General features: G+C 42.3%; 1 protein-coding gene across 1 annotated transcript in view; it reads right to left on the minus strand.

The window, feature by feature from the left end:
* The window catches only part of LOC131140555 (fibroblast growth factor receptor-like 1), a 46755-nt gene that overhangs the window by 16731 nt on the left and 3016 nt on the right, over positions 1 to 27008 (minus strand). The window contains exon 3 of the mRNA XM_058091092.1: positions 529 to 801. Within this exon, the coding sequence (XP_057947075.1) occupies positions 529 to 801 (273 nt within the window). The remainder of the gene's footprint in view (positions 1 to 528; positions 802 to 27008) is intronic.

The raw sequence follows: 27008 nt of genomic DNA on the forward strand, positions 1-27008 counted from the left end.
GGACAGACGAAAAACTGGCAATACGGAGTTATTCCAACAAGTGAAAGAAAAACTCGGGGAAGTCGGTATCACGTGATGTTGATGTTTACGTTTTACTGGGCATGCCCTATTGACTATTGTTTGATTTTCATGGCACATGTAGACAAGAGATTGGAATATTCCTTTCTATGGATACCATTGTTTCCCGAAAGGTCATTCGGAAAGAGAAAAAGTGGTGATGTAAAAACGTGGCTACTGTGGAGTGTCTGTGGTGTAAAGACTAGCATAGCAATGTAATATTGGTCCGTGTGGCAACACCTACCTTGTTCCTCCGATAGACTTATTGATGCACGTGTGAGGTCGTGGTGACATTTTGGAACATTTTTGGTTAGTGGTGTGCCACAAGATTTTTACAATGTAAAAAAACGTGCCTTGGCTCAAAAACGGTTTAAAAACACTGGCATAATGTACTTTATCTTATATAAAACAATGTATCATAAACATAACAAGAATGCCCGAACCAAAAAGATCATAATAAACTGTACTTGCCAATAACGATGAGGGTGTAGTTGATGTTGACGCTACCAAATCCGTTAGTGGCTTTACAGATGTAGGTGCCCGTGTCATCCGCCTCCACCTCCTTGATCTTGAGCCCCATGCGCAAGATGCGGAAACGGATCCAGCCACTGTGGATGTTGCGGCCGTCTTTGGTCCACATGATGAGCGGCGGAGGGTCCCCATCCACCGGGCAAGGCAGTTTGATGGCGCCGCCGAGGCGAGCCGTTTGGCGGTGGGCAACTTTCTCAGACACCCGCGGAGGTCCTGGGAATACACACAGTAGCGTACACTTTCAGAAAAATAATATTTGGCAGATCTGTCGACATGTGAATTTTTGATATTTTGAAATTTAATTTAGAATTTTTTCGAATCGCCATGACAATCTGGGCGTGGATGCGGTGACAAGTTCTCAGTGAATCATCAATCAGTTCGTTACATGTTCGTTATACGACACATCTCATACAAAGAAGAAGACCCGTGTTGACAATTTCTGGTCACTATATTAAGTGAGTACGGGTGAGTATTATTATTTATGCCAGTCTGAAAGCTTGAACCTACACAATGCAACCCAACCACTGATCAGTGACAGAGACAACAAGACAGAACTTGGACATATTCCTCCCTCGCCTAGAAACACCAACACCTTCATGGCAAAAGTGTGGCCCACAGAAAAATAAGACAAAAACCCAGTAGAAAAATAGAGCAAAAATGCATAATGTAACTAGAAAAAATAAACAAGAAATAAAAACAGATATTTCCTCCCACATTCCAAAAACATGCTAGGTTAATTAGCGACTCCAAATTGTCCATAGGTATGAATGTGAGTGTGAATGGTTGTTTGTCTATATGTGCCCTGTGATTGGCTGGCCACCAGTCCAGGGTGTACCCCGCTTCTCAGTCAAAGACAGCTGGGATAGGCTCCAGCACCCCCACGACCCTCGTGAGGAAAAGCGGTAGAAAATGAACGAATGAATAATAGATATCAAGGCTGCAAGGCGGACTAGTGGTTAGCACACAGGCCTCACAGCTAGGAGACCCGAGTTCAATTCCACCAAGTTCTTTGAAAGTTCTCCGTGGGTTTTCTCCGGGTACTCCGGTTTCCTCCCACATTCCAAAAACATGCTAGGTTAATTAGCGACTCCAAATTGTCCATAGGTATGAATGTGAGTGTGAATGGTTGTTTGTCTATATGTGCCCTGTGATTGGCTGGCGATCAGTCCAGGGTGAAGACAGCTGGGATAGGCTCCATCATACCCAAAACCTTAGTGAGAATAAGCGATAGAAAATGAATGAATAATAAGTGATGAAACAGGCTGTACGGCGGATGAGTGGTTAGTGCGCAGGCCTCACAGCTAGGAGACCCGAGTTCAATTCCACACTCGGCCATCTCTGTTTGGAGTTTGCATGTTCTCCCCATGCATGCGCGGGTTTTCTCCGGGTACTCAATTTTCCTCCCACATTCCAAAAACATGCTAGGTTAATTAGCGACTCCAAATTGTCCATAGGTATGAATGTGAGTGTGAATGGTTGTTTGTCTATAGCGGTAGCAAATGAATGAATAATGTAATTAGGTACCAGGGAAAGTAATTATTGCATTACTTTTTTCCAACGCCTTCAAATAGGATACAATTTTTGCAGTTTTAAAGGCATTTCTTTCCATAAATCCTTGGTTAAATTATATGACTTATGAAGCTTTTAATTCTGCAGTATTTAAGGATACACTCACGCATAACAGTATTTATCTTTGTAACAAATCAGCAGGCTTTGGCACTGTACAAAAAAAAAAATCCCTTTGATGCGTAAGAAATTCTTGCAGTTGGCTGCAGATTAAGGAGCAAATCCCTTTTAACGAGACGATGTTTACAGATGTTGCTTGAGTAACCACGTCCTGCATTCGGGCAAGCAAAGTGATACTGAGTGTTTTATTCAGGTGTTGGTTCTTCAAGTGGTTGTCAGAAGCCAAGCCCGACCTTTTATTGACATGTTTGTAGTGACGAGAATAACAATTTTGTGTGTGTGTGTGTGTGTGTGTGTTTGTGAGCATCTGCGGATCATTACAAATCCGCAGGTGTTCATAACTAAGAGTCTCTAATCTTTTTTTTTTTTTATTTGCATTTCCCAACATATTTCCCACATGACTACTCTTGAAATGTCTCGCTCACATGGTTTCAAGAAAAAAGAAAAAAAAAAACTATATATAGTTTGTCACAAGAATGTAACTTTTTGAATGTGCCCCTTTCTCTTAAAATAAATTACCCGAGCAAAGACAAACAGAGCTAATTCTGTAAGTCGCCAGGCGTACTCCTCCTCCTCCTCCTCCTCCTCTTCCTGCACTATGAAAGGTTTCTATTCACACTATACCAGCGCAGCAATACGGGAAAGCCCATATGTATCACGTGCATCTTTTTTTTTTCCCATTCCGAGAATTTAAGGTGACGTGAAGCGGCGACGTTGTCGTTCATCACAGCGCCACGGTACTCAGGAGACATGACACCTCATGACACCAAGAAGGAAAGACCAGTTCCGGTTCTTTTTTTTTTTTTTCAGCAGAATGCTGCGATTAAATGTTACCTCCTTGATCATCTTGTCTTTCAATCATATGCAGATAAAGAAAGTTATTCCCCTCATTTGCACAGAGAGACTCTGTGGTTTCAGCGCTTTCAAGTCCAAGGTTAAGCGAACCTGTCCTTGAAAGGGGAAGGAGGCGGAGAAGAGAACCCCCATTGAAGCGAGGATAGCGGTTATGTACACAAGCGTAAATACTTATTACGTGATGCAGACCACATCCTTGATTTCAGCACCTCTTCGTGCCTTGTTTTTCAGAGAGGGAGTTCAAAGGAGTTTTTTTTTTTTTTTTTTTTTAAAGCAAAAAAGATTGAGGGAGGAAATAATTTGTTGCACATTCCAAACACTTGGAGCACCGGCCAAACCTTCTCGTGCATTCAGCTCATTTATAAAAGTCTGGAGCTGGAGGGGTCCTGAATAACATTCCGTATCATTTACCGTATCTTCACCACGGTAAGGATGACAGTGATAAAAGGAAGTTAATACTAAAAGTGGAAACATATGTTAAAAAAAAAATATCACCATGTACTACAGTAGTAACCTTACGCTATTGATGTACTGTATTACTGACACGGTTTAACATGGTGCATCCATCTGTTTTGTACATCGTTTGTAATAATTAGCGTCATCGGTGAGCCAGAGCCTATCCCAGCTTGGGGGACTTGAGAGGTTTTAACAGTCCCACAATGTACTTCTTCATTTAAGAGTCTAGTTTGGAGTTGTTTTTTTTCCCCTCCCCTCTCCTAGTGTTGTCCCCCCCCTTCTTCCCCCCCCTTCATCGCCCCAATCATCCCGTCCTGTCATCCCTTATCTCACTGCATAGTATGTTGTATATGTATGGACGGATGATTGCACAATTTCGCTTGTACTCCTGTATAAATGACAAGAATAAAGGGCTTACTACTACAGTAAACCTCGGATATATCGGACTCGGATATATCGGAAATTCGCTCACAACGGACAGATAAAAAAGAACCGATTTTTCTCTAATGCATTTCCAATAAAAATTCATTGCATATATCGGATTTTTTATAACAGATTTCGCCTATTTCGGACAAAATCTCCAGTCCCGTTCCAATGCATTTCCATTAAATTTCCCTCGCATATATCGGATGGCCGCATCGTGGCGCTCCGATTCGCCGAATCGTGACAGGTTGCTATACGACGTCATTTGCAGCGTTTGCAGCGTTGCCTGCGCGTCCAGGTACATTGGAAACATAGTCAAGAAAGTGCCTTTTTATAACGGATAAAATCCGATTTACGCATATACCGGATATAAATCCGATATATGTGTAAAACGGACATTTTCCGGTATACGCATACAACGGATTTCGCTTATATCGCACAAAACCAGTGGGAACAATTGAATCCGATATATCCGAGGTTTACTGTACCACCAGTCCGTGTTTTACCAACACCCAACAAGAACCGCTTTAAAAAAAAACTCTTTGCAGTATGGAATGCCAAAGTGCACTAGCACGACGGGAATATCACTGATTGGATTGATTGGCCCGAATTTTGTTTTAACTTTCCCCGGGCCTTCGGTACATCGTTATGGTCGAGCCCTGGTTAAATTATTTTCGTTTGAGCAAATTAAATGAGTGCAATTGGAATATTTGGGTCCATGTATACGTGGCTAGTGTTATGTATAGACTATCGCGGCATACCTGCCAACTCTTACATTTTTGCATTTTGAAAATGTGGGAAATTGTGGTCTTTCCACCTGTATTTTCAACACCCTGTGTTATTCATTCATTCATTCATTTTCTACCGCTTTTCCTCACGAGGGTCGCGGGGGCTGCTGGAGCCTATCCCAGCTGTCTTTGGGCGAGAGGCGGGGTACACCCTGGACTGGTCGCCAGCCAATCACAGGGCACATATAGACAAACAACCATTCACACTCACATTCATACCTATGGACAATTTGGAGTCGCTAATTAACCTAGCATGTTTTTGGAATGTGGGAGGAAACCGGAGTACCCGGAGAAAACCCACGCATGCACGGGGAGAACATGCAAACTCCACACAGAGATGGCCGAGGGTGGGAATTGAACCCTGGTCTCCTAGCTGTGAGGTCTGTGCGCTAACCACTGCACCGCCGTGCCGCCCCACCCTGTGTTATTTTACTTTTTATTTTGAAATCCCGACTGTACTGGCTACCAAAATTGCCGAGTCAAAGGGCAAAAGAAGAGCATTTTCCCGGGAAAACGGGATGCTTGACAGGTATGAACCACATTCCTGACTAGCTGAATCTCACATGAGCAAGTACTATGGTGACAGGCAAGAATAAACTTAGAACCGAGGACAGGGAAAGACACGGTGCAGGGACCCAGGATAGAAAGAGAGAGAGAGAAGAGAGAGAAAAGAGAAAGGGATTTGGTGAGGGATGAGTGCCGCACATTTTTCAACGATCAAGTCAGTTCATATAAACCGATCAACATCAGGGCATCCGTGCTGTGACCTGACCGCGGCTTTAAAGGAGCGATTGCAGGATGGTAAAGGAACAATGTGTGTGTCTGTTCTGCCGTGGTAGCGCTAGGGGTGAGATATGGGCCAGCTGACAACAGCCAGAAAGGCGGGCGGTTACATATTCTTCACACACGTAAACAATGACGCTTCCAATTTCCTGGAGACCATGGAGATAGAATACACGGCTGCGAGACGAACACGCTTTTCTACTTATGGCGCATATGACCGACTCGCATATCTCTGAGTCACTCGCTGATATAAAAACATTTTGGATCAAACACCATGTGTCCAGATGTTCAACTTGCAGCTCTCATCCATCTGTTGGCAATGTGATAAAAACAACCAGATGGAGTTACCTGCATCACCCCCCCCCCATCCATAAAGTTCTTGTTTACCATTAAGTGTGAAATGCATTAGAGCAGGGGTCTCAAACTCAATTTACCTGGGGGCCACTGGAGCTAGGGTCTGGGTGAAGCTGGGCCGCATCAGGTTAAAAAAAAAGAATATATATAAATATATTTTAAAAATAAAAATATAATAAAAATATTAATAAATGTATATATAATATAATAGTCTTCAATGCTTCTGCTATACCCTCCACTTTTTCAGTGCTTTGGTTCTTTGGAAAAGCTCTGATAAAACATTAAATTATTATAAATTTTGATAAATTATTATTATTATTTATTATTAAATTATGAAATAAATGTTTAATGTTAATTTTTATTTTTCGACACAAAATAACATGGAAAAATAAATAAGCAAATCAAAAAACAAATGAACAAATTAATTTTCATTTATTATTAAATTATGAAATAAATGTTTCATGTTAATTTTTATTTTTCGACACAAAATAAGATGGAAAAATAAATAAGCAAATCAAAAAACAAATGAAACAAATGAACAAATTAATTTTCATTTATTATTAAATTATGAAATAAATGTTTAATGTTAATTTTTATTTTTCGACACAAAATAACATGGAAAAATAAATGAGCAAATCAAAAAACAAATGAAACAAATGAACAAATTAATTTTCATTTATTATTAAATTATGAAATAAATTTTTAATGTTAATTTTTATTTTTCGACACAAAATAAGATGGAAAAATAAATAAGCAAATCAAAAAACAAATGAACAAATTATTTTTTATTTATTATTAAATTATTAAATAAATGTTTCATGTTAATTTTTATTTTTCGACACAAAATAAGATGGAAAAATAAATGAGCAAATCAAAAAACAAATGAAACAAATGAACAAATTAATTTTCATTTATTATTAAATTATGAAATAAATGTTTAATGTTAATTTGTATTTTTCGACACAAAATAAGATGGAAAAATAAATGAGCAAATCAAAAAACAAATGAACAAATTAATTTTTATTTATTATTAAATTATTAAATAAATGTTTCATGTTAATTTTTATTTTTCGACACAAAATAAGATGGAAAAATAAATAAGCAAATCAAAAAACAAATGAAACAAATTAACAAATTAAACTTATATATCATATCAAGGCGGGGGCCCCAAACTAGCGTCCTGCAGGCCGCATTTGGTCTGCGGGCCGTGATTTTGAGACCCCTGCATTAGAGGAATGTGACTGTGTGTTTGTATGCTTTTTCAAAGCCATGTGTACTTAGCTAGCCTTTCCATTGTTTTTTTCCGCGGACCCTGACTAGCGATAGGGTTTGGTTGCATTTCGTTGGCTGTCTCGTCTGCTCAGTGTTTCAGGCCTTTGTTTAGCTATCAGGGGGAGAGAAGCGGGGGGGGGGGCTGAGGGGGCTCGCTTGGTGCTCGGCAATGTGCGAGCAGCGGTGCAGGCCTCCTAACACCATCACAGGGTGTTTCAACCCGCTTCACTACACCAGATCTAAGGAAGCAGACCCGAGCCAATTAAGAGCCGCTGCTGTCTGCCGCAGTGCGACCCGCACTCCCTCCCACCCAACAATGCCCCCCCCCCCCCCCCCCCCCCCCCCAATAGCTTTGATCTCTTGCACGCTACGTAAAAAGCAGAGCCAGAACACTTTGCCCTTTCTGTGCAGGCTATGGACGACAGGCCTTGTCCAATTATTACAATCTGGTTTGGGTATTTCTGGGTAATCAGACAGGAATATGACAAATTACCCCGCTCTCACTCCATCTGCCCCCAACCAAGCTGTTATTTTATGGAGCCAATGCACAGTCAGATCCTTTATTTCATTTGCTACACTTGAAACTCTAAAATCTATTTACATTAAATTGACGGATGTATGTTTTGTTTTGGGTTTTTTTGCAGTAGGTCTTTAAAACTAGTGACTAGAGCAGGGATTCTTCACCCTTTTTCACCTCGGGGCGTCGAACGCCAGCTGGCTATGTGGAGATGTTGCAGGGGGCATCCCTCAGGATTGAAGGCCCTCGTCTGTGTGGTCATGACTGGGTTTTCCAACCGGACAAAGGACTTCTTCCAGAGGAATAATGTCACTCTTTTGGAGCATACTGCCTGTTCCCCTGATCTCACTCCAGTTCAAACCACAGTTCTCTGTGTCAAGTGCCGACGTGGTTACCCACTATGCCAATAAGAAAAATAAACTCAGTATACATAAGTATATCTAAGTTTCTTTTTGGCTGAAGGGCAGCATTAATAGGTCCAGCTTGTAGTTGAACAACGGCAGCTCATGTCAGGCATATTTAGGGGATATCTATTCATTCATTCATTCATTCATTCATTCATTCATTTTCTACCGCTTATCCTCACAATGGTCACAGGGGGTGCTGGAGCCTATCCCAGCTGTCTTCGGGCGAGAAGCGGGGTACACATTGGAAGTTTGATATGGATGCTGTATGGTATCATGTACCCAGAAAAAATTATTACGTTTGATTAATGTTCATGTTAAAGGTTAAATAACTGTTAATAGTTATCCTCCCTATCCGTGTGGAAGTGGTAAGTTTTTGGCTATTTAAGTTTAAAGGAAATAACTTGAAGGCTACCGTTTGTGTTCATTCATTCATTCATTAATTTTCTACCGTGTATCCTCACGAGGGTCGCGGGGGTGCTGGAGCCTATCCCAGCTGTCTTCGAGCAAAAGGCGAGGTACACCCTGGACTGGTGGCCAGCCAATCACAGGGCACATATAGACAAACAACCATTCACACTCACATTCATACCTATGGACAATTTGGAGTCGCTAATTAACCTAGCATGTTTTTGGAATGTGGGAGGAAAACGGAATACCCGGAGAAAACCCACGCATGCACGGGGAGAACATGCAAGCTCCACACAGAGATTGCCGAGGGTGGAATTGAAGTCGGGTCTCCTAGCTGTGAGGCCTGCGTGCTAACCACTAGTCCGCCTTGCAGCCTTGATATCTATTATTCATTCATTCATTCATTTTCTATCGCTTATCCTCACGAGGGTCGCGTTAGGTTCTGGAGCCTATCCCAGCTGTCTTCACCCTGGACTGATCGCCAGCCAATCACAGGGCACATATAGACAAACAACCATTCACACTCACATTCATACCTATGGACAATTTGGAGTCGCTAATTAACCTAGCATGTTTTTGGAATGTGGGAGCAAACCGGAGTACCCGGAGAAAACCCATGGAGAACTTTCAAATAACTTCCACCAAGGGTGGAATTGAACTCGGGTCTCCTAGCTGTGAGGCCATTTTCTATCGCTTATCCTCACAAGGGTCGCGAGGGTGCTGGAGCCTATCCCAGCTGTCTTCGGGCAAGAGAGGAGGGGTACACCCTGGACTGGTGGCCAGCCAATCACAGGGCACATATAGACAAACAACCATTCACACTCACATTCATACCAATGGACAATTTGGAGTCGCTAATTAACCTAGCATGTTTTTGGAATGTGGGAGGAAACCGGAGTACTCGGAGAAAACCCACGCATGCACGGGGAGAACATGCAAACTCCACACAGAGATAGCCGACGGTGGAATTGAACTAATTACATTAATTAATGAAGCAGTAATTCCATTCCTAATTCAATGACTTTGTAGGGAACTAATGACTTTTAAAAGATACTGGTTAATACAAACTTGAAAAGTTTTGTACTAATCGCTTGGAAATTGACTGATATGGAAGTCAAAGCAGTGGCAGACTGAGGTTGACTTTGGAGGTATTTTCTTGAAGGATAAGAGGCAGGCAGAAGGATAAAAGCGCAGAATGCTTCCTCCTCCTCCTCCTTCTCCTTCTCCTCCTCCTTAGCAGCAATGTGTTAGGCCAACAGACCGTACAAACGCAAACATCAGCCTAATGGAGCCTACGCTTGCAGGGCAATATTCCATCATGCCCCTCACTGAACCTCAGGCCCAATTGCATAACACACATCTACAACATAAAAGGGGGAAAAGAAAGTTCAGGGGGAGCAACACAAGAAACCGAATCTAAAGTCTGTGACCTCACATGGTAATGGAGGGTCTGGATGAAGACGAGACGGCGAAGAGAAAGCCACGGATTCGGGAGTGTGTGAAAGGCCAGAACTTTTGTTAGGAGAAGGCTATACATTTCACACGTGGAGATAGAAATCAGCATAATACAGTACGAGGGTCGGGGGGGTAAGGTGGCATTGGGGGCTATATTCTGACTGCTGGGAAATCCAAAGAATGGCGCCTTTTCTTCACCATTCCAAAGATGGAGCCTGGCAACTTCACCCGGAATGGTAATCAATACCTGTTATTCCCCCCCCACCTCTCTCCGCTTTCCAATCAATAGATAAGAGCAGTCGGAAACAATGGCTCTTTCTTCGGCACCATCTTGATGTGGGTACTGAATGGTAACGGTTTCCGTGGTGGGAATGGTAGCGGTGAAGCGATTAGGTGACTTGAGGAACAGCAGGAGAGGATGGAAGACAAGAGAAAGAGGTAAAGGAGATGCTCCCTGATTAAGTAAGTAAGTAAGTAAGTAAGTTTTATTTATATAGCACCTTTCTCAGACAGAAGTCACAAAGTGCTTCACAAAAGGCAAAACACAGAGTTAAAATACACATAAAAAATACAATAAAACAATGTACAATAAAAATAGACATGAAACAGTACATAAAAACAGTATACAATAAAATAGACATAAATATATGATGGTCATAGTACCCTAAATCTACTGAGCTGGGTATGCCTGCAAAAACAAGTGAGTTTTAAGGTTACTCTTAAATGCATCGACAGAGTCAAGCGAACGTAGGGAGGGTGGAAGGTCATTCCAGAGCCTCGGCACAACAACCTGAAAACATAGGTCTCCTCGGGTCCTAAAACGACTCTGAGGGACCATGAGTAAATTTTGATTTAACGATCTCAGCCTCCGAGAGGGGGTATAGGGACGCAACAAGTCTTGTATGTAGACAGGGGCCTGGCCTTGCAAGGCTCTAAAAGTGAGCACCAGGATTTTAAAATTCACACGGAATGAGACAGGGAGCCAATGGAGAGCTTTCAGAATCGGCCTGATGTGAGCCCTTCTGTTGCATCGAGTCAATAACCGCGCAGCAGAATTTTGAACGTGTTGCAGACGAGACAACTCTTTTTTGTTTAGACAAGAAAACAAGCTATTGCAGTAGTCTAAACGAGAAGACACAAAGGCATGGATTATCATCTCGAGCTCACCTTTAGAGCATTAAAGCATAACCGCCGGAATAACACCGCCGACTTGTTCTTAGTCGATCTCTTTGAAAAAAAAAAAAAAAAACAGGCAACCCCTGCAGACTCCAAAAAAAAAAAAAAAATGAGAGAAACGACTCCGGCGTCGTAAAGCTTCTGGAAACATCTCCATCATACAGCCTACCCATAACAGGCCCTACTGTGGCGCCTTTGAACTCCAAGCTGCTATATTTCATTAAACTTGACAGCCGTCTGCTCGGCCTGGGCTGCTTCTCGTTGGTGGACCCCAGCATGTGTGTGTGTGTGTGTCATCTGAAGTTACGGCACACCACAAATCCAAGTCCAGCCACAATACATCACTTAGATAGAAATGGATTTATCCACTCGAGGTCCCTGCAAAGTCTCAAAAAATGCCTCTTCTGTTGACATTATGACAAAACGTGCAGACAAAGTTTTGTCTGTGGAAACAGGCAGAGGTGCGACTTCACACACAATACCTTAGGAATAAGGATGATTCCATGGAAATCAATGAATTACTACAAAATATTCAACAAACGTAATGCCTGTGTTTGTGATTACGGAAGATGTAGTCACCCATGCAATTCTAGCTGCATATGTACAGTGAGGCAACATCATCTGACATATTTGTAGGTTAAATAAAAGGCAAATAAAGTAAAGTAAAAGTGTTTTTATTTTCCAATTCATGGCAGCAACTGAAAAAGAAACTAAAACCAATGGCATTATAAAGAAACTAAGCAAAATGGCATTATACACTAAACCTCGGATATATCGGACTCGGATATATCGGAAATTCGCTCACAACGGACAGATAAAAAAAGAACCAATTTTTCTGTAGTGCATTTCCAATAAAAATTCATTGCATATATCGGATTTTTTTATAACGGGTTACGCCTATTTCGGACAAAATCTCCAGTCCCGTTCCAATGCATTTCCATTAAATTTCCCTCGCATATATCGGATGGCCGCATCGTGGCGCTCCGATTCGCCGAATCGTGACAGGCCGCTATACAACGTCATTTGCAGCGTTTGCAGCGTTGCCTGCGCGTCCAGGTACATTGGAAACATAGTCAAGGAAGTGCCTTTTTATAACGGATAAAATCCGATTTACGCATATACCGGATATAAATCCGATATATGCGTAAAACGGACATTTTCCGGTATACGCATATAACGGATTTCGCTTATATCGGACAAAACCAGTGGGAACAATTGAATCCGATATATCCGAGGTTTACTTGTACTTGTACTTGTACTTGTACTTTTCGAAAATAAACTTTACTTTATTTGCCTTTTATTTAAGCTACAAATGTGTCAGATGATTTTGCTGTTGGACTGTTGAGAATCGCGCGTTGATCAAAACAAACTAATCCGTAACTGCAACACAACGAGCGTTCCGTTTGCGCTTCAATCTCGGTAGACATGATCCCGTACCAGCTCCGGACACCATCTTGTTATGGGTTACCAACTTTAGAGCTACCGGATCTGCATTGAAACGAAAATCTAGCGGCCAACCTCGAACCGCCGGAACTGATGTAATTTTTAAAACATAATGAAACAGAATGGCATTATATGAAGTTTTTGAAAATAAAAACACTTTTACTTTACTTTATTTGCCTTTTATTTAACCTACAAATGTGTCAGATCATTTTGCCTGACCCTGTATCAATTTTATTTTGTTTCAGTTCGATGCTGCTCTAATTTTGGAGGCGACGTACTCATCAACTCGGCTTTGTTTATATTTATCATTTATACCGTCATTTTCTTATAATTGGTAGAAAAATGGGCGACACGACCTCACAGCTAGGAGACCAGGGTTCAATTCCACCCTCGGCCATCTCTGTGTGGAGTTTGCATGTTCTCCCCGTGCATTCGTGGGTTTTCTCCGGGTACTCCGGTTTCCTCCCACATTCCAAAAACATGCTAGGTTAATTGGCGACTCCAAATTGTCTATAGGTATGAATGTGAGTGTGAATGGTTGTTTGTCTATATGTGCCCTGTGATTGGCTGGCGATCCAGTCCAGGGTGTACCCCGCCTCTCGCCCAAAGACAGCTGGGATAGGCTCCAGCACCCCCCGCGACCCTTTGAATTGAACCCTGGTCTCCTAGCTGTGTATCTTTATTATTGTTGTAAAAAAGTCATTCAGTGACCTAAATCTACATTCTTGGTGTGCCTTTGGCTAGTCGTACGCTGCCACAAACGGGCCACAGTGAGTGGCACTCTGCCTTTATCTCACTCCATTAGTCTGAGGACCGAGTGTATGCTGTGGGCCACTTATCAGGGAACAGGCACCGGGGGGGTGAAGTCTGGGAATGAAGAAAAAGGCCAGATAGAGTGACAAACACAGACTGAGCGACAGGCCGAGTGGGGGGGGTGGGTGGATAAATGAACTCGAATCCATAGAGGAGAGGAGTGGGTTGTTTTATCGAGGCACGGGAGCTAAGATGGCAGAGAGGTCTCCTTTAACGCAGCTCACGAAGAGAAGAGGGCCGCATGGGGGGAGTGGAAGAGGATTAGGCAGGCCGAGGCGGCGGTAACCAGGAATCCCAACAATCTCACACCCAGATCCCGGGGCCCTGGACTCAGCCACATGACCCGCTCTAACAGTCCTCATTCTCGCTCAGAGCAGGGTACCGACAAGCACCTGTTTAGAACCGTCTCTGTATGTTTGGAGATGAAGGATCATTTGGGTCAGTGGCGGACATGTTTGGATGCTCAATGCGGTATTGTCTCTCTTGAAGCAACATTTCATACAAAGTATTTGACATTTTGATAGCATTATGCCTTACAACAGTGTTTTTGAACCTTTTTTTACATTGGAAAAATCTTGTGGCACACCACTAACCAAAAATGTTCCAAAATGTCACCACGACCTCACACGTGCATCAATAAGTCTATCGGAGAAACAAGGTAGGTGTTGCCACACAGACCAATATTACATTGCTATGCTAGTCTTTACACCACAGACACTCCACAGTAGCCACGTTTTTACATCACCACTTTTTCTCTTTCCGAATGACCTTTCGGGAAACAATGGTATCCATAGAAAGGAATATTCCAATCTCTTGTCTACATGCAGCGTGTGAAAATCAACCAGAATAGTATAATAGGGCATGCCCAGTAAAACGTCAACATCAACATCACGTGATATCGGCTTCCCCGAGTTTTTCTTTCACTTGTTGGAATAACTCCGTATTGCCAGTTTTTCGTCTGTCCAGTCTTGAAATTTAGTTTGAATCAAAAACCAACTTTGCTTAGTCCAGTGCCGATTGCTGGCCTCCATTTTTAAAAGTGAAGAACGTCTGGATCTGCGTGTTACGTCATATCTGAGCATGCGCTGAAAGAACGTACCCGGGATAAATTTAAACAGGAAAAGATCAAATTCAATCTTGCTAATATTTTATAATTAAACTCAGGACATGTTTTATATACAGTAAACCTCGGATATATCGGATTCAATTGTTCCCACTGGTTTTGTCCGATATAAGCGAAATCCGTTTTATGCGTATACCGGAAAATATCCGTTTTACGCATATATCGGATTTATATCCGGTATATGCGTAAATCGGATTTTATCCGTTATAAAAAGGCACTTCCTTGACTATGTTTCCAATGTACCTGGACGCGCAGGCAACGCTGCAAATGACGTCGTATAGCGGCCTGTCACGATTCGGCGAATCGGAGCGCCACGATGCGGCCATCCGATATATGCCAGGGAAATTTAATGGAAATGCATTGGAACGGGACTGGAGATTTTGTCCGAAATAGGCGAAATCCGTTATAAAAAATCCGATATATGCAATGAATTTTTATTGGAAATGCATTACAGAAAAATTGGTTCTTTTTTATCTGTCCGTTGTGAGCGAATTTCCGATATATCCGAGTCCGATATATCCGAAGTTTACTGTAGATATATATTTTCTTTTTTTAATAAAACTGGACTTATGAATAAAGTATAGAAGGGTTTAGATTCTGTTCCACAGATGGCGCTAATGCACACGAAAGCTGCTTGCCAACCGCCAATAAACAACAGAAGAAGAAAAACACCACGAAGAAGAACGCACCCTGACAACTTTCCGTTTGAGCGGGTACAAGATACCTCAATCGGATTGGTTAAAGGAATATTCCATCCCTGTTCAATTCTTTCCGTTTGAGCAAATATACCAAATGCAATTGGAATATTTAGGTCCATATATTCATGGCTATTGACATCATATTTGCAAATGATGATTAATAAATGTTAATTATAAAAAGTGATATTGGATAATTCCTCACGGCATACCTGACGGTTTCTCAAGGTACACTAGTGTGCCGCGGATCAGTGGTTGAAAATCACTGCCTTACAAAACACTTCCAAGAAACTGTAAGCTCCTCATTTTTTTACAGGCCCATCAACAGTGAGGTGCCATCCTGCCACTCCCCTTCTCCTCCAAACCTTTGCTGCATTCCACAGACGAAGCAGACTTTTCATCAGCACATTCTGCACAGTCGGGGGTCCGATGTGGTGAAGCACAATGAGGTGCAGATGTTCCACAAAATGTAGTCACTGTCACTGTACACTGGTTTGAAGTGACGGACATTAGGAGTAAACATCACAATTCAAGCCAGACATGTTGTCACCGGCGTGTGTTGTGACTACCGCGTTTGTGTGATACCGCCATTTTATCACATACTACAGTATTAATTGGCCCTGTACCCTAGAAACCGCCCATGAATGATACGGGAAAAGGCCGAAATGATACTGTGTCAAAGCCCAGGGCAGTGATACTGATAAAATATAGAGTTTAACCATGTCCAGTATCAGCCCCCGTAGCTGTCCACTCAGAGCACGCTGCTCTGGTATCGTGCCCGTGAAACAACCAATCAGAGAACAGCGCATGAGCGTGAACACACAGCGTTTGTTTTGCTGCCGTCTGTGCTCTTGTCAACATGTCAGCGGTTGACACTCCCGGCGAAAGACAAATGGGAAAAATAGCAAACAGAATATTAGAAATGGAACGTTTTATCACCATTAATGAGGAGGACACTCTTGAAATGATCGAAAAAACTAAAAATGCAAATACAAGTCATTTTGTAAAATACATAGCCTCATTCTACGCCAGCCATCACCAAATGGCAGACCTCGGGCCGGATACGGACCCAAGTATGGCCCTTTATGGATCCGTAACCAATTAAAGTGAATGGGAAATATAATAATAAAATATAATCATGTTGGCAGTGGTTGTATTCTTTCCCAATTCTGTAATGCCATGTAATATTATTGATAGTTTGTCTAATTGTAACATGATCGTGGTAGTATTAATCCACAATATTCATCCACAAAACGGAAAGGAAATGCAAAAGGAGTGGTGTTGGTTTTCTACAGTAAACCTCGGATATATCGGACTCGGATATATCGGAAATTCGCTCACAACGGACAGATAAAAAAGAACCGATTTTTCTGTAATGCATTTCCAATAAAAATTCATTGCATATATCGGATTTTTTATAACGGATTTCGCCTATTTCGGACAAAATCTCCAGTCCCGTTCCAATGCATTTCCATTAAATTTCCCTCGCATATATCGGATGGCCGCATCGTGGCGCTCCGATTCGCCGAATCGTGACAGGCCGCTATACGACGTCATTTGCAGCGTTTGCAGCGTTGCCTGCGCGTCCAGGTACATTGGAAACATAGTCAAGGAAGTGCCTTTTTATAACGGATAAAATCCGATTTACGCAAATACCGGATATAAATCCGATATATATGCGTAAAACGGACATTTTCCGGTATACGCATATAACGGATTTCGCTTATATCGGACAAAACCAGTGGGAACAATTGAATCCGATATATCCGAGGTCTACTGTATTTTTTTGTGTTTTTTTTCCATTTTAGGATGATTTGACAGTTAAATCCAAGGGTCCATTGTACGTAAATCTGTTGGGCTGTTTTATGCATTAGATTACAGGTCACAGGAAATGAAAATAAAAACATGTCATCACATCTGTTCTGTTTATCTCACCCAGTGGGACCCGCTACTGGAGTTTAGCACTCTCTAATATCCGAAAAACGTTACCAAAGAGCAGACCAACACGTTTGTTTTACCTTCGCACACAGAAGCCAAGACAATCACGCATTGCAAAAACACGTGCTGAGTGCTTTTATGCTAATATCTCACCAGAATGGAAAAAATGGAGTTGGTTCTGCAGCTAAAACCGCTCCCACCCTTCTTGGAAGACTTTCTACAAAAGCGTAGCAAATTTCTATCCATTAATCCAGAAAATCATTTGTCAGGGCAGATGTTCGGAGGGCGTGGCTTATCATCGCTGTTCTAGTTCTAGTTCTAGTTCTAGTTCTAGTTCTAGTTCACCCCAAAAGGTCCAAAGGTTCTTACTCAACAAGAATTAAGATTCAGGAGCAAAGTAAGAGGTCTACAGTGTCATAAGACTGTGGTTCTTTTATAGAGTCTCTGATGACCAGAACAGATACCATTAGACACTCATATTTTCTATGACTCAACCGTGCTTAAATGCCTTTAAAACAGATAAATGAAACACAAAGAATAAGTTGATTGAGTATGAATGGAGCCCACATGTGCCAAGTTCATCCAAACTGCAACTGCGCCAAAGTTCTAGTCACATCCCCGTGCAGGAGGAAATGCAATCAATTTCACTGCATGGTGCAAGTCTGGGATGGCGGTAAAGCCTTGCTGTAAACTATGACAGATTATGCTCCGCGGTACTAAAAAAAAAATCATTATTCCTCCATCGTCCTGTTCCTTGCTGTTAAAGCAGGGACCCATTTTTCCATTCAACACACACACACAACCCGAATGAAAAATCAGCCGTCCTCGCTTCAGCTTCATCAAGCACTTCGAATCTTGTTACATTATGCCTAGCCGACACTACATTGTCCATAAAACTAAAATTAAAATTGATATTACGATAATTAACGCTACAATGGAATATCGATTGCCATTTCATATACAGTAAACCTCGGATATATCGGATTCAATTGTTCCCACTGGTTTTGTCCGATATAAGCGAAATCCGTTTTATGCGTATACCGGAAAATGTCCGTTTTACGCATATATCGGATTTATATCCGGTATATGCGTAAATGGGATTTTATCCGTTATAAAAAGGCACTTCCTTGACTATGTTTCCAATGTACCTGGACTGGGCAATGAAAAGAGACGTAAGGTAATGAGAATTGAACTTTATTGGACTCTGAGCATAACAAATTGTTAATTAAGCTAGGCCCTGTTACGCCTGTCAGGCCTACGTTATTTCCAATAGTGAGGTTAAGATCTCATTCACTGCTGTGCTAGTATTATTGACGTCACTCACTTTTATATTTGTCCTAAATCTGGAGCCAGGAGAAAGACAATAGCCAGTGACATCAACAAGATTAGCATAACGATGCGGCCATCCGATCGATATATGCGAGGGAAATTTAATGGAAATGCATTGAAACGAGACTGGAGATTTTGTCCGGAATAGGCGAAATCCGTTATAAAAAATCCGATATATGCAATGAATTTTTATTGGAAATGCATTACAGAAAAATCGGTTATTTTTTATCTGTCCGTTGTGAGCGAATTTCCGATATATCCGATTTCCGCATATACCGGATAGAAATCCGATGTATGCGAAAAACGGACATTTTCCGGTATACGCATATAACGGATTTCGCTTATATCGGACAAAACCAGTGGGAACAATTGAATCCGATATATCCGAGGTTTACTGTATATAAAGCTTCATAAAGTTGTTACAATGTAAGTTCGTGAAGCAGTGTTACTGGTTAAAATAACCCAACGCGAGCGAGGTTGGTCCAATATTTAACCAGCGTTGGGTTGGGAAACAACCCAGATTGGGTTGTTTTTAACCCAGCATTTTTAAGAGTGCAGGGACCCATTTTTCCATTCAACACAGCTGAATTTACACCCCCCCCCCCCCCCCCCACACACACATACACATACACACACAACCCGAATGAAAAATCAGCCGTCCTCGCTTCAGCTGCTGCAGTGTTAGAAAAATACGTTACACTTCGGCGGTGAAAACTCCTATTTTGATGAACTGTGACAAGCATTCGCCCGCACCGAACTCTTTAGAATCTCAATCAAAAGGGGTAACAATGCTGCAAGAATTTCTGAGCACGCTCAAAAGAATCGCTAATGAAGAAGAAAATGGGAGTGAAAAAGCCAAAAAGCTATGTGGGGTCTCATTGAAGCCCATCGGAGGTGAACTGAAAGGAGTTTGAAGAGGAGGATGGAAACTGAGAGGAGTGTGTGTGTGTGTGGAAGGCCGAGGAGGCCTCATTCAATATTTTGTTATCCCGAACGTTCCCTGGCTCGGCTTTCTTTAGGACAAGCCAAGCCATCGTTGTTTCCAATGCCATAACTTTCAATCAACCTTTAACTGCACGACGAGGGGGGGGGGGTGTGCGTGAGTTTCCAGGACAACAAGTGATTTCTAATGAAACCCCCCGGAGAGAGGAGGCAAAAAACAAAAAAAAACACATTTATAATCTTTTTCAAAGCATGATGTACATCAGGTATCTTGACCTACTTGTACTTTATGATAATGATACTTCAGTGCAGTACATCAGGCTGTGACAAGCCTACCAAACAAACAATCCCAGGAGTTGGCAAGTGTGTGTTGCTGTCGTCAAAGTCGTCAAACTTTGTGCGTATACTTGCATGGTGACACAACTTGAAGACACAAGTATTGAAATTAAAACGCCAAGTCACAATCAACTTGTTGCATTATCTGCATATAAACCCATGCGATCACAACATTTGGTTAAAATCTAAAAACTACGTTGCCGCTGAGTGCAAAACTTGTCATGCAAAAGTTTCCCGTGGTGGCACAAAAATGGGGAAATAATACTATCACACATTTGAAGTAGCATTACAGGGTTTGCACGGCGACCGAGCTAGGAGACCCGGGTTCAATTCCACCCTCGGCCATCTCTGTGTGGAGTTTGCATGTTCTCCCCTGTGCATGCGTGGGTTTTCTCCGGGTACTCCGGTTTCCTCCCACATTCCAAAAACATGCTAGGTTAATTAGCGACTCCAAATTGTCCATAGGTATGAATGTGAGTGTGAATGGTTGTTTGTCTATATGTGCACCTGTGATTGGCTGGTGACCAGTCTCGCCTGAGGACAGCTGGGATAGGCTCCAGCACCTACCGTGACCCTTGTGAGGTAGAAAATGAATGAATGAACACATATCAGTTCTAAAGATATAAAAACAGATAAAAAGAGACATCTCTACACATAATGGGACACACTCTTTTTTCAGAAGGTTGTATAGGTGGAATAAGTGTTTCCCATCGTGTCTGTCTTTTTGTTTGTTTTTGTATTTTGACAACGCACAGAAAAGAGAAACAGCCTCACATAAGGATAGTGGATGATGGGCAAAATTCCAATAAAGTGCAGTTTTCCTTTTAAAGAGGACCTATTATGCTAATTTTTCGTGGTGGGTTTTCTCCGGGTTTCCTCCCACATTCCAAAAACATGCCAAAACCAGTATGCGATATTGTCCAATTCTCAATTTCTGATATCAATATGTATAACATGAAACTTCTGTTTAGGTGGAATGAACACTTTTTTTTAATATCGGTTTTCATGATCAGGAAAAAAATCTTATACGGATATCGCATTTTTTTGCTGATATCGGAACGATAATTATCATTCATTCATTCATTTTCTACCGCTTTTTCCTCACGAGGGTTGCGGGGGGTGCTGGAGCCTATCCCAGCTGTCTTCGGGCGAGAGGCGGGGTACACCCTGGACTGGTCGCCAGCCAATCACAGGGCACATATAGACAAACAACCATTCACACTCACATTCATACCTATGGACAATTTGGAGTCGCTAATTAACCTAGCATGTTTTTGGAATGTGGGAGGAAACCGGAATACCCGGAGAAAACCCACGCATGCACGGGGAGAACATGGATGGAATTGAACCCTGGTCTCCTAGCTGTGAGGTATGCGCGCTAACCACTAGATCGCCGTGCCGCACCGATATTTATCCTAAACTATGCAGACATAGCATGTGGATGCCATCCATCTCTTAGGTTTTTTCGGTGATAAAACAATGATAATATACCTCATTAATAATTTATTTTTATATTAAAAAAACAGCTGCAAGCCAAAAATGACACTGTTGTTCAAAGGTGTTAAACTGATCACCAAAAACCAGGGTGGACAGCTGTGGGGGCATAAGTGTGGACAGAGTCAGAAGGTGAAAGGTAGGCAGGAAGGGGGGGCGAGGGGGTTGCCTCCACTCCAAGAAAAGAGAAAACAAAGTGAGAGAATGAAGGAGTCATAGAAAGAGGGGTTTGCGCTAGACAAACACTTCCCACTGCGACGCTGTCGTGTTATTGTAAGGTCCCATGTACGAGTCGACCCCCGAGCCCCCCCCCCCATGTACGGGCTCCCGTCCAGACCTTCAGAGTGTAACTCCGCCGAATGACGTCTGTGGTCATCTGTTGCCAAAACCAAACAGCTCCCAATGAGCACCAATGTGTCTACTACATCATACAGTACAAGTCCGTCCGGGACGGCGTGTAAACATTGTTAGCATCTGAATAGCGACTGTCTGACACGTTTATTGTGAGGTTAACTGGAGCGTTTCACTGAGCCTAAATCCACTCATCCACTGAGTGTGTGTGTGTGGTCTGAAAACATCCCGAATCCAAACAAACTAATGGATGCGGCCTCCTCATTCCCAGAATTAAAAAAAAAAACTAAGTATTAGCATACAGCTGACGGAGATAAACACACCGAGTGTACAATGCCTTGTTGAAACTGCACATGAATGCTAATTGGAGTGGCCATTTAAGTCAGTCAATGAGAGAGTGTTGCTAACAGGGATTATATGACCCCTCTTAAGTAAACACCGAGTGACCTCCATTATGACTACTTATCACGGCTACAGCCCTTTCCTTTCTTTCCCCTTGCGAGGGGTGAAGTCTGACACATTCCTCCCCTGCCAACTGCCGGGGTCAGCGGTGTGCGCTGATAGACGGGAAACATGGATTGTTTTCATGGTGAGAACAGAAGGGGAGGCATTGGGAATGGGGGGGAAAAAAACAAGCATATTACTCCCAACCTCTGGGAGATGTAGAGCCGGGTTCTAAAAAAAAAAAATGGCCTCATTATTAAGACTTTTTCATGGGGTAATTTGCTTAATAAAACACGCTCACGCACTCAGAAATAAAAACTAGTTGCTAGTTCTTCTCACGCACACCTTAAATCAGTGTTTTTCAACATTTTTTTGAGCCACGGCACGTTTTTTTTTAACATTGGAAAAATCTTGTGGCACACAACTCACCAAAAATATTCCAAAATGTCACCACGACCTCACACGTGCATCAATAAGTCTATCGGAGGAACAAGGTAGGTGTTGCCGCACCTACACCAATATTACATTGCTATGCTAGTCTTTACACCACAGACACTCCACAGTAGCCACGTTTTTACATCACCACTTTTTCTCTTTCCCAATGACCTTTCGGGAAACAATGGTATCCATAGAAAGGAATATTCCAATCTCTTGTCTACATGCGCCGTGTGAAAATCAACCAGAATAGTCAATAGGGCATGCCCAGTAAAACGTAAACATCAACATCACGTGATACCGGCTTCCCCCGAGTTATTCTTTCACTTGTTGGAATAACTCCGTATTGCCAGTTTTTCGTCTGTCCAGTCTTGAAATTTAGTTTGAATCAAAAACCAACTTTGCTTAGTCCAGTGCCGATTGCTGGCCTCCATTTTTAAAAGTGAAGAACGTCTGGATCTGCGTGTTACGTCATATCTGAGCATGCGCTGAAAGAACGCACCCGGGATAAATTTAAACAGGAAAAGATCAAATTCAATCTTGCTAATATTTTATCATTAAACTCGGGACATTTATTTTCTTTTTTAATAAAACTGTACTTGTGAATAAAGTATAGAAGGGTTTAGATTCTGTTCCACAGATGGCGCTAATGCATACGAAAGCTGCTTGCCAACCGCCAATAAACAACAGAAGAAGAAAAACACCACGAAGAAGAACGCAGTCTGACAACTTTCCGCTTGAGCGGGTACAAGATACCTCAATCTGATTGGTTAAAGGAATATTCCATCCCTGTTCAATTCTTTCCGTTTGAGCAAATAAACCAAATGCAATTGGAATATTTGGGTCCATGTATACTATTGATATAATGGCTATTGACATCATATTTGCAAATTATGATTAATGTTAATTCATTCATTCATTCATTTTCTACCGCTTTTCCTCACGAGGGTCGCGGGGGGTGCTGGAGCCTATCCCAGCTGTCTTTGGGCGAGAGGCGGGGTACACCCTGGACTGGTGGCCAGCCAATCACAGGGCACATATAGACAAACAACCATTCACACTCACATTCATACCTATGGACAATTTGGAGTCGCTAATTAACCTAGCATGTTTTTGGAATGTGGGAGGAAACCGGAGTACCCGGAGAAAACCCACGCATGCACGGGGGAGAACATGCAAACTCCACACAGAGATGGCCGAGGGTGGAATTGAACCCTGGTCTCCTAGCTGTGAGGTCTGCGCGTTAACCACTAGACCGCCGTGCCGCCCGATTAATGTTAATGTTAATTATAAAAAGTGATATTGGATAATTCCTCACGGAATCACCTAACGGTTTCTCAAGGTACACTAGTGCTTGAAAATCACTGCCTTAAACAACGGCGCCTCCTCGGTTCAGTCGACTTCCGAGTTCTTAAAACGAATTAGTACTGCCCCGTCCAACCTGGGGGAGGGGGGGCCGTCACATCATAATCCACCCCATTGTTTGTCGCAAATGGACCGCCACGCCGTAAATAGGGGCTAAAGCTGAGCTGAGAAAGATTGAGCGGAGGTGAGTAAAGGTCAGTCCATGCCTTGTTTTAACAACAGCACATTAAGTTAACTTACTTCCTCCAGTTTTACAACGGTAATAAAGTAAAGGAAATGCACAGGAGATGCGGGCAGTGCTGACGGTCTGCTTTGTGCGTTGATGTATCAGTCCTACACATGGAACTCAAGCAGAAAATGAGTGACGGTTGCCTTCCTGAACCCCCTAAATGGAATATTTAGCATAATGCACAAGGCAAGCTATTCTTTTCGGTCTCCCCCCCCCCCCCCCCCCCCCCCTTTCCTCTCAAGACTACTTTACTTTGGACCTTGCTATTCAGGAGATATTCTGAAAGGACTTTTGGGGCATTGAGTTACTTTTGAATCTCGCTTCATTATGCGTAAAGGAAATGGAAAACTCAGTGGACGCTGCCAAATGGCCTTGTGATTTTAACAGCCATTGGCACATCATGCATCACAATACCTCCTTGTTATGAGAGCGTGAGGTAACGCTGCTGTAAAATGTATATTTTTCCGACAGGGTTGCAGAGTGTGCGCTAAGTCTGTCCAGATGGCTCCAAAGGTAGAGGAAACGTGTGGAGTTGACACACACACACACACACACACACACAGTTGTATGCGATGCAAGCATTTGTTTGTTGCTCATTGAAATGCGAGGATGTTGAACTAGCAAGTCAGTGGACACACCTGGATTTCACCCATAGTGCATTTCTGCAGAACACACATAATTCAGCAATAATTTATAAATATGTAATAAAATAAAATAAAATAAAATAAAATAAAATAAAATAAAATAAAATAAAATAAAATAAAATAAAATAAAATAAAATAAAATAAAATAAAATAAAATAAAATAAAATAAAATAAAATAAAATAAAATAAAATAAAATAAAATAAAATAAAATAAAATAAAATAAAATAAAATAAAATAAAATAAAATAAAATAAAATAAAATAAAATAAAATAAAATAAAATAAAATAAAATAAAATAAAATAAAATAAAATAAAATAAAATAAAATAAAATAAAATAAAATAAAATAAAATAAAATAAAATAAAATAAAATAAAATAAAATAAAGCGGCACGGTGGTCGAGTGGTTAGCGCGCAGACCTCACAGCTAGGAGACCAGGGTTCAATTCCACCTTCGACCATCTCCCCGTGCATGCGTGGGTTTTCTCCGGGTACTCCGGTTTCCTCCCAACATTCCAAAAACATGCTAGGTTAATTAGCGACTCCAAATTGTCCATAGGTATGAATGTGAGTGTGAATGGTTGTTTGTCTATATGTGCCCTGTGATTGGCTGGCCACCAGTCCAGGGTGTACCCCGCCTCTCGCCCGAAGACAGCTGGGATAGGCTCCAGCACTCCCGCAACTCTCGTGAGGAAAAAGCGGTAGAAAATAAAATAAAATAAAATAAAATATTCATTAATTTTCATTCATTTTAATTAACCAATGTTTGAACAATATTGAGGGGGGTTAATGCTTCACTGATAATGTTTTTCCATCAATTGTTGAGATTTCACACTTTGTCCGATGGTCCTTGAATGCACCATGCACTGTGACTGGCAACATGTTTGTCATTGCACCCCCCGTGACCCTCATGAGGATAAGCGGTAGAAAATGAATGAATGAATGAATGAACACATATCAGTTCTAAAGATATAAAAACAGATAAAAAGAGAGTGAGAATGAATGAATGAATGAATCAACAGCACCTCTGCTGGTTGAAAACAAGTAGCGTGTCAACTGCTTCAATGCGCAATTCCTCGTGGATTACTCGGCTTGCTAGGAATTCCGGATGACCGGGTACTAGGAATAGTCCCCGGTAGTCCCTCTTGTCATATAGTGCAGCCATATCAAGCTGCAGTGGTCTGGGCCCATCACCACATTAGACACAGTGCTGGGACACATCACCGGGCACCTCCTCCTGGACTGCTAGGGGTAGCGGAGGCACCAGAGAGGAAGTGCAAGGCTTTCTATGATGGAGGAGTCGGGAGGGGGGGTTCTAAAAAGGAGCCAATTCTCGCTTGGCCGGTCGCAAAGTCTTTCCAGTGTAGAGATGGGGGGTGGGGATAGGGGGGTCCATATGTTTGTGTGCCACAAGGACGAGGACGGTGGGGGGGGGGGGGGGGGGGGGGGGGGGGTTGTGGGATCGTATGTCGCCTGATGATTGACAGCAACAGACTTAAAATGCTTTCGCTGAAAATTACAGCCTCCTCTTTGGCTGCATTGTTTTGCTAACAGCAGGAAAGCGACACGTTCGATGCCCTTTTTTACTCTTTCCACACATAAGTCAAAAGAGCAGGAAATGGTTCAAGGCGGGGAAATCAGGCCTTTATAATTGAATTTACATTTGTCACAAATGTCATCATGCATTGTTAAACTTTACAGGGGCCATTTTATAGTCCGTGCGGGTTTGAGTCCGGGCCCGCCGACTGTATTTCATAGAACGTAGCTGTTGTAGTTGGACCGTAACACGCAGCTCGCAGGAAAAGTGTGTTTACTCTGCTAGAAGATGATCGTTAAACATCATCCAGCGGTGTTTTCCAACTACGTATCTGTCAGCGCATCTGTAAGAGACACACTTTGACAGGAAAATGATGAACAGGCTTTCTTTTTTTTTTTCGTCTGACACGGCACCAAAGTAAAGATTCATCCAGCGGAGCCCCACGTTGGTTCCCATCCCATCTGTTCATCTGTAAACACACAAAATTGCCTCTCTAATCTTATTTAGCCTTCACGACTTGTTTACTCTTGGTGTAGTCGTGCCGTGAAAGGCATGGCCGTCACGCTGTGAATGAGGCATTGTCTGCATACCGGTGGATATAATCCCCCCCACCCCACCTCTAAACCAACGCCACCCGCCTCACCATGCCCCCCTTTCCTGCATCCCTGCCAGGTATCGTACCTATCACCAGCAGAAAGGGCAGCCCATACCGCAGGGGTCTCAA

This window comes from Doryrhamphus excisus, chromosome 13, assembly GCF_030265055.1.
Source record: "Doryrhamphus excisus isolate RoL2022-K1 chromosome 13, RoL_Dexc_1.0, whole genome shotgun sequence".
Taxonomy (NCBI): Eukaryota; Metazoa; Chordata; class Actinopteri; order Syngnathiformes; family Syngnathidae; genus Doryrhamphus; species Doryrhamphus excisus.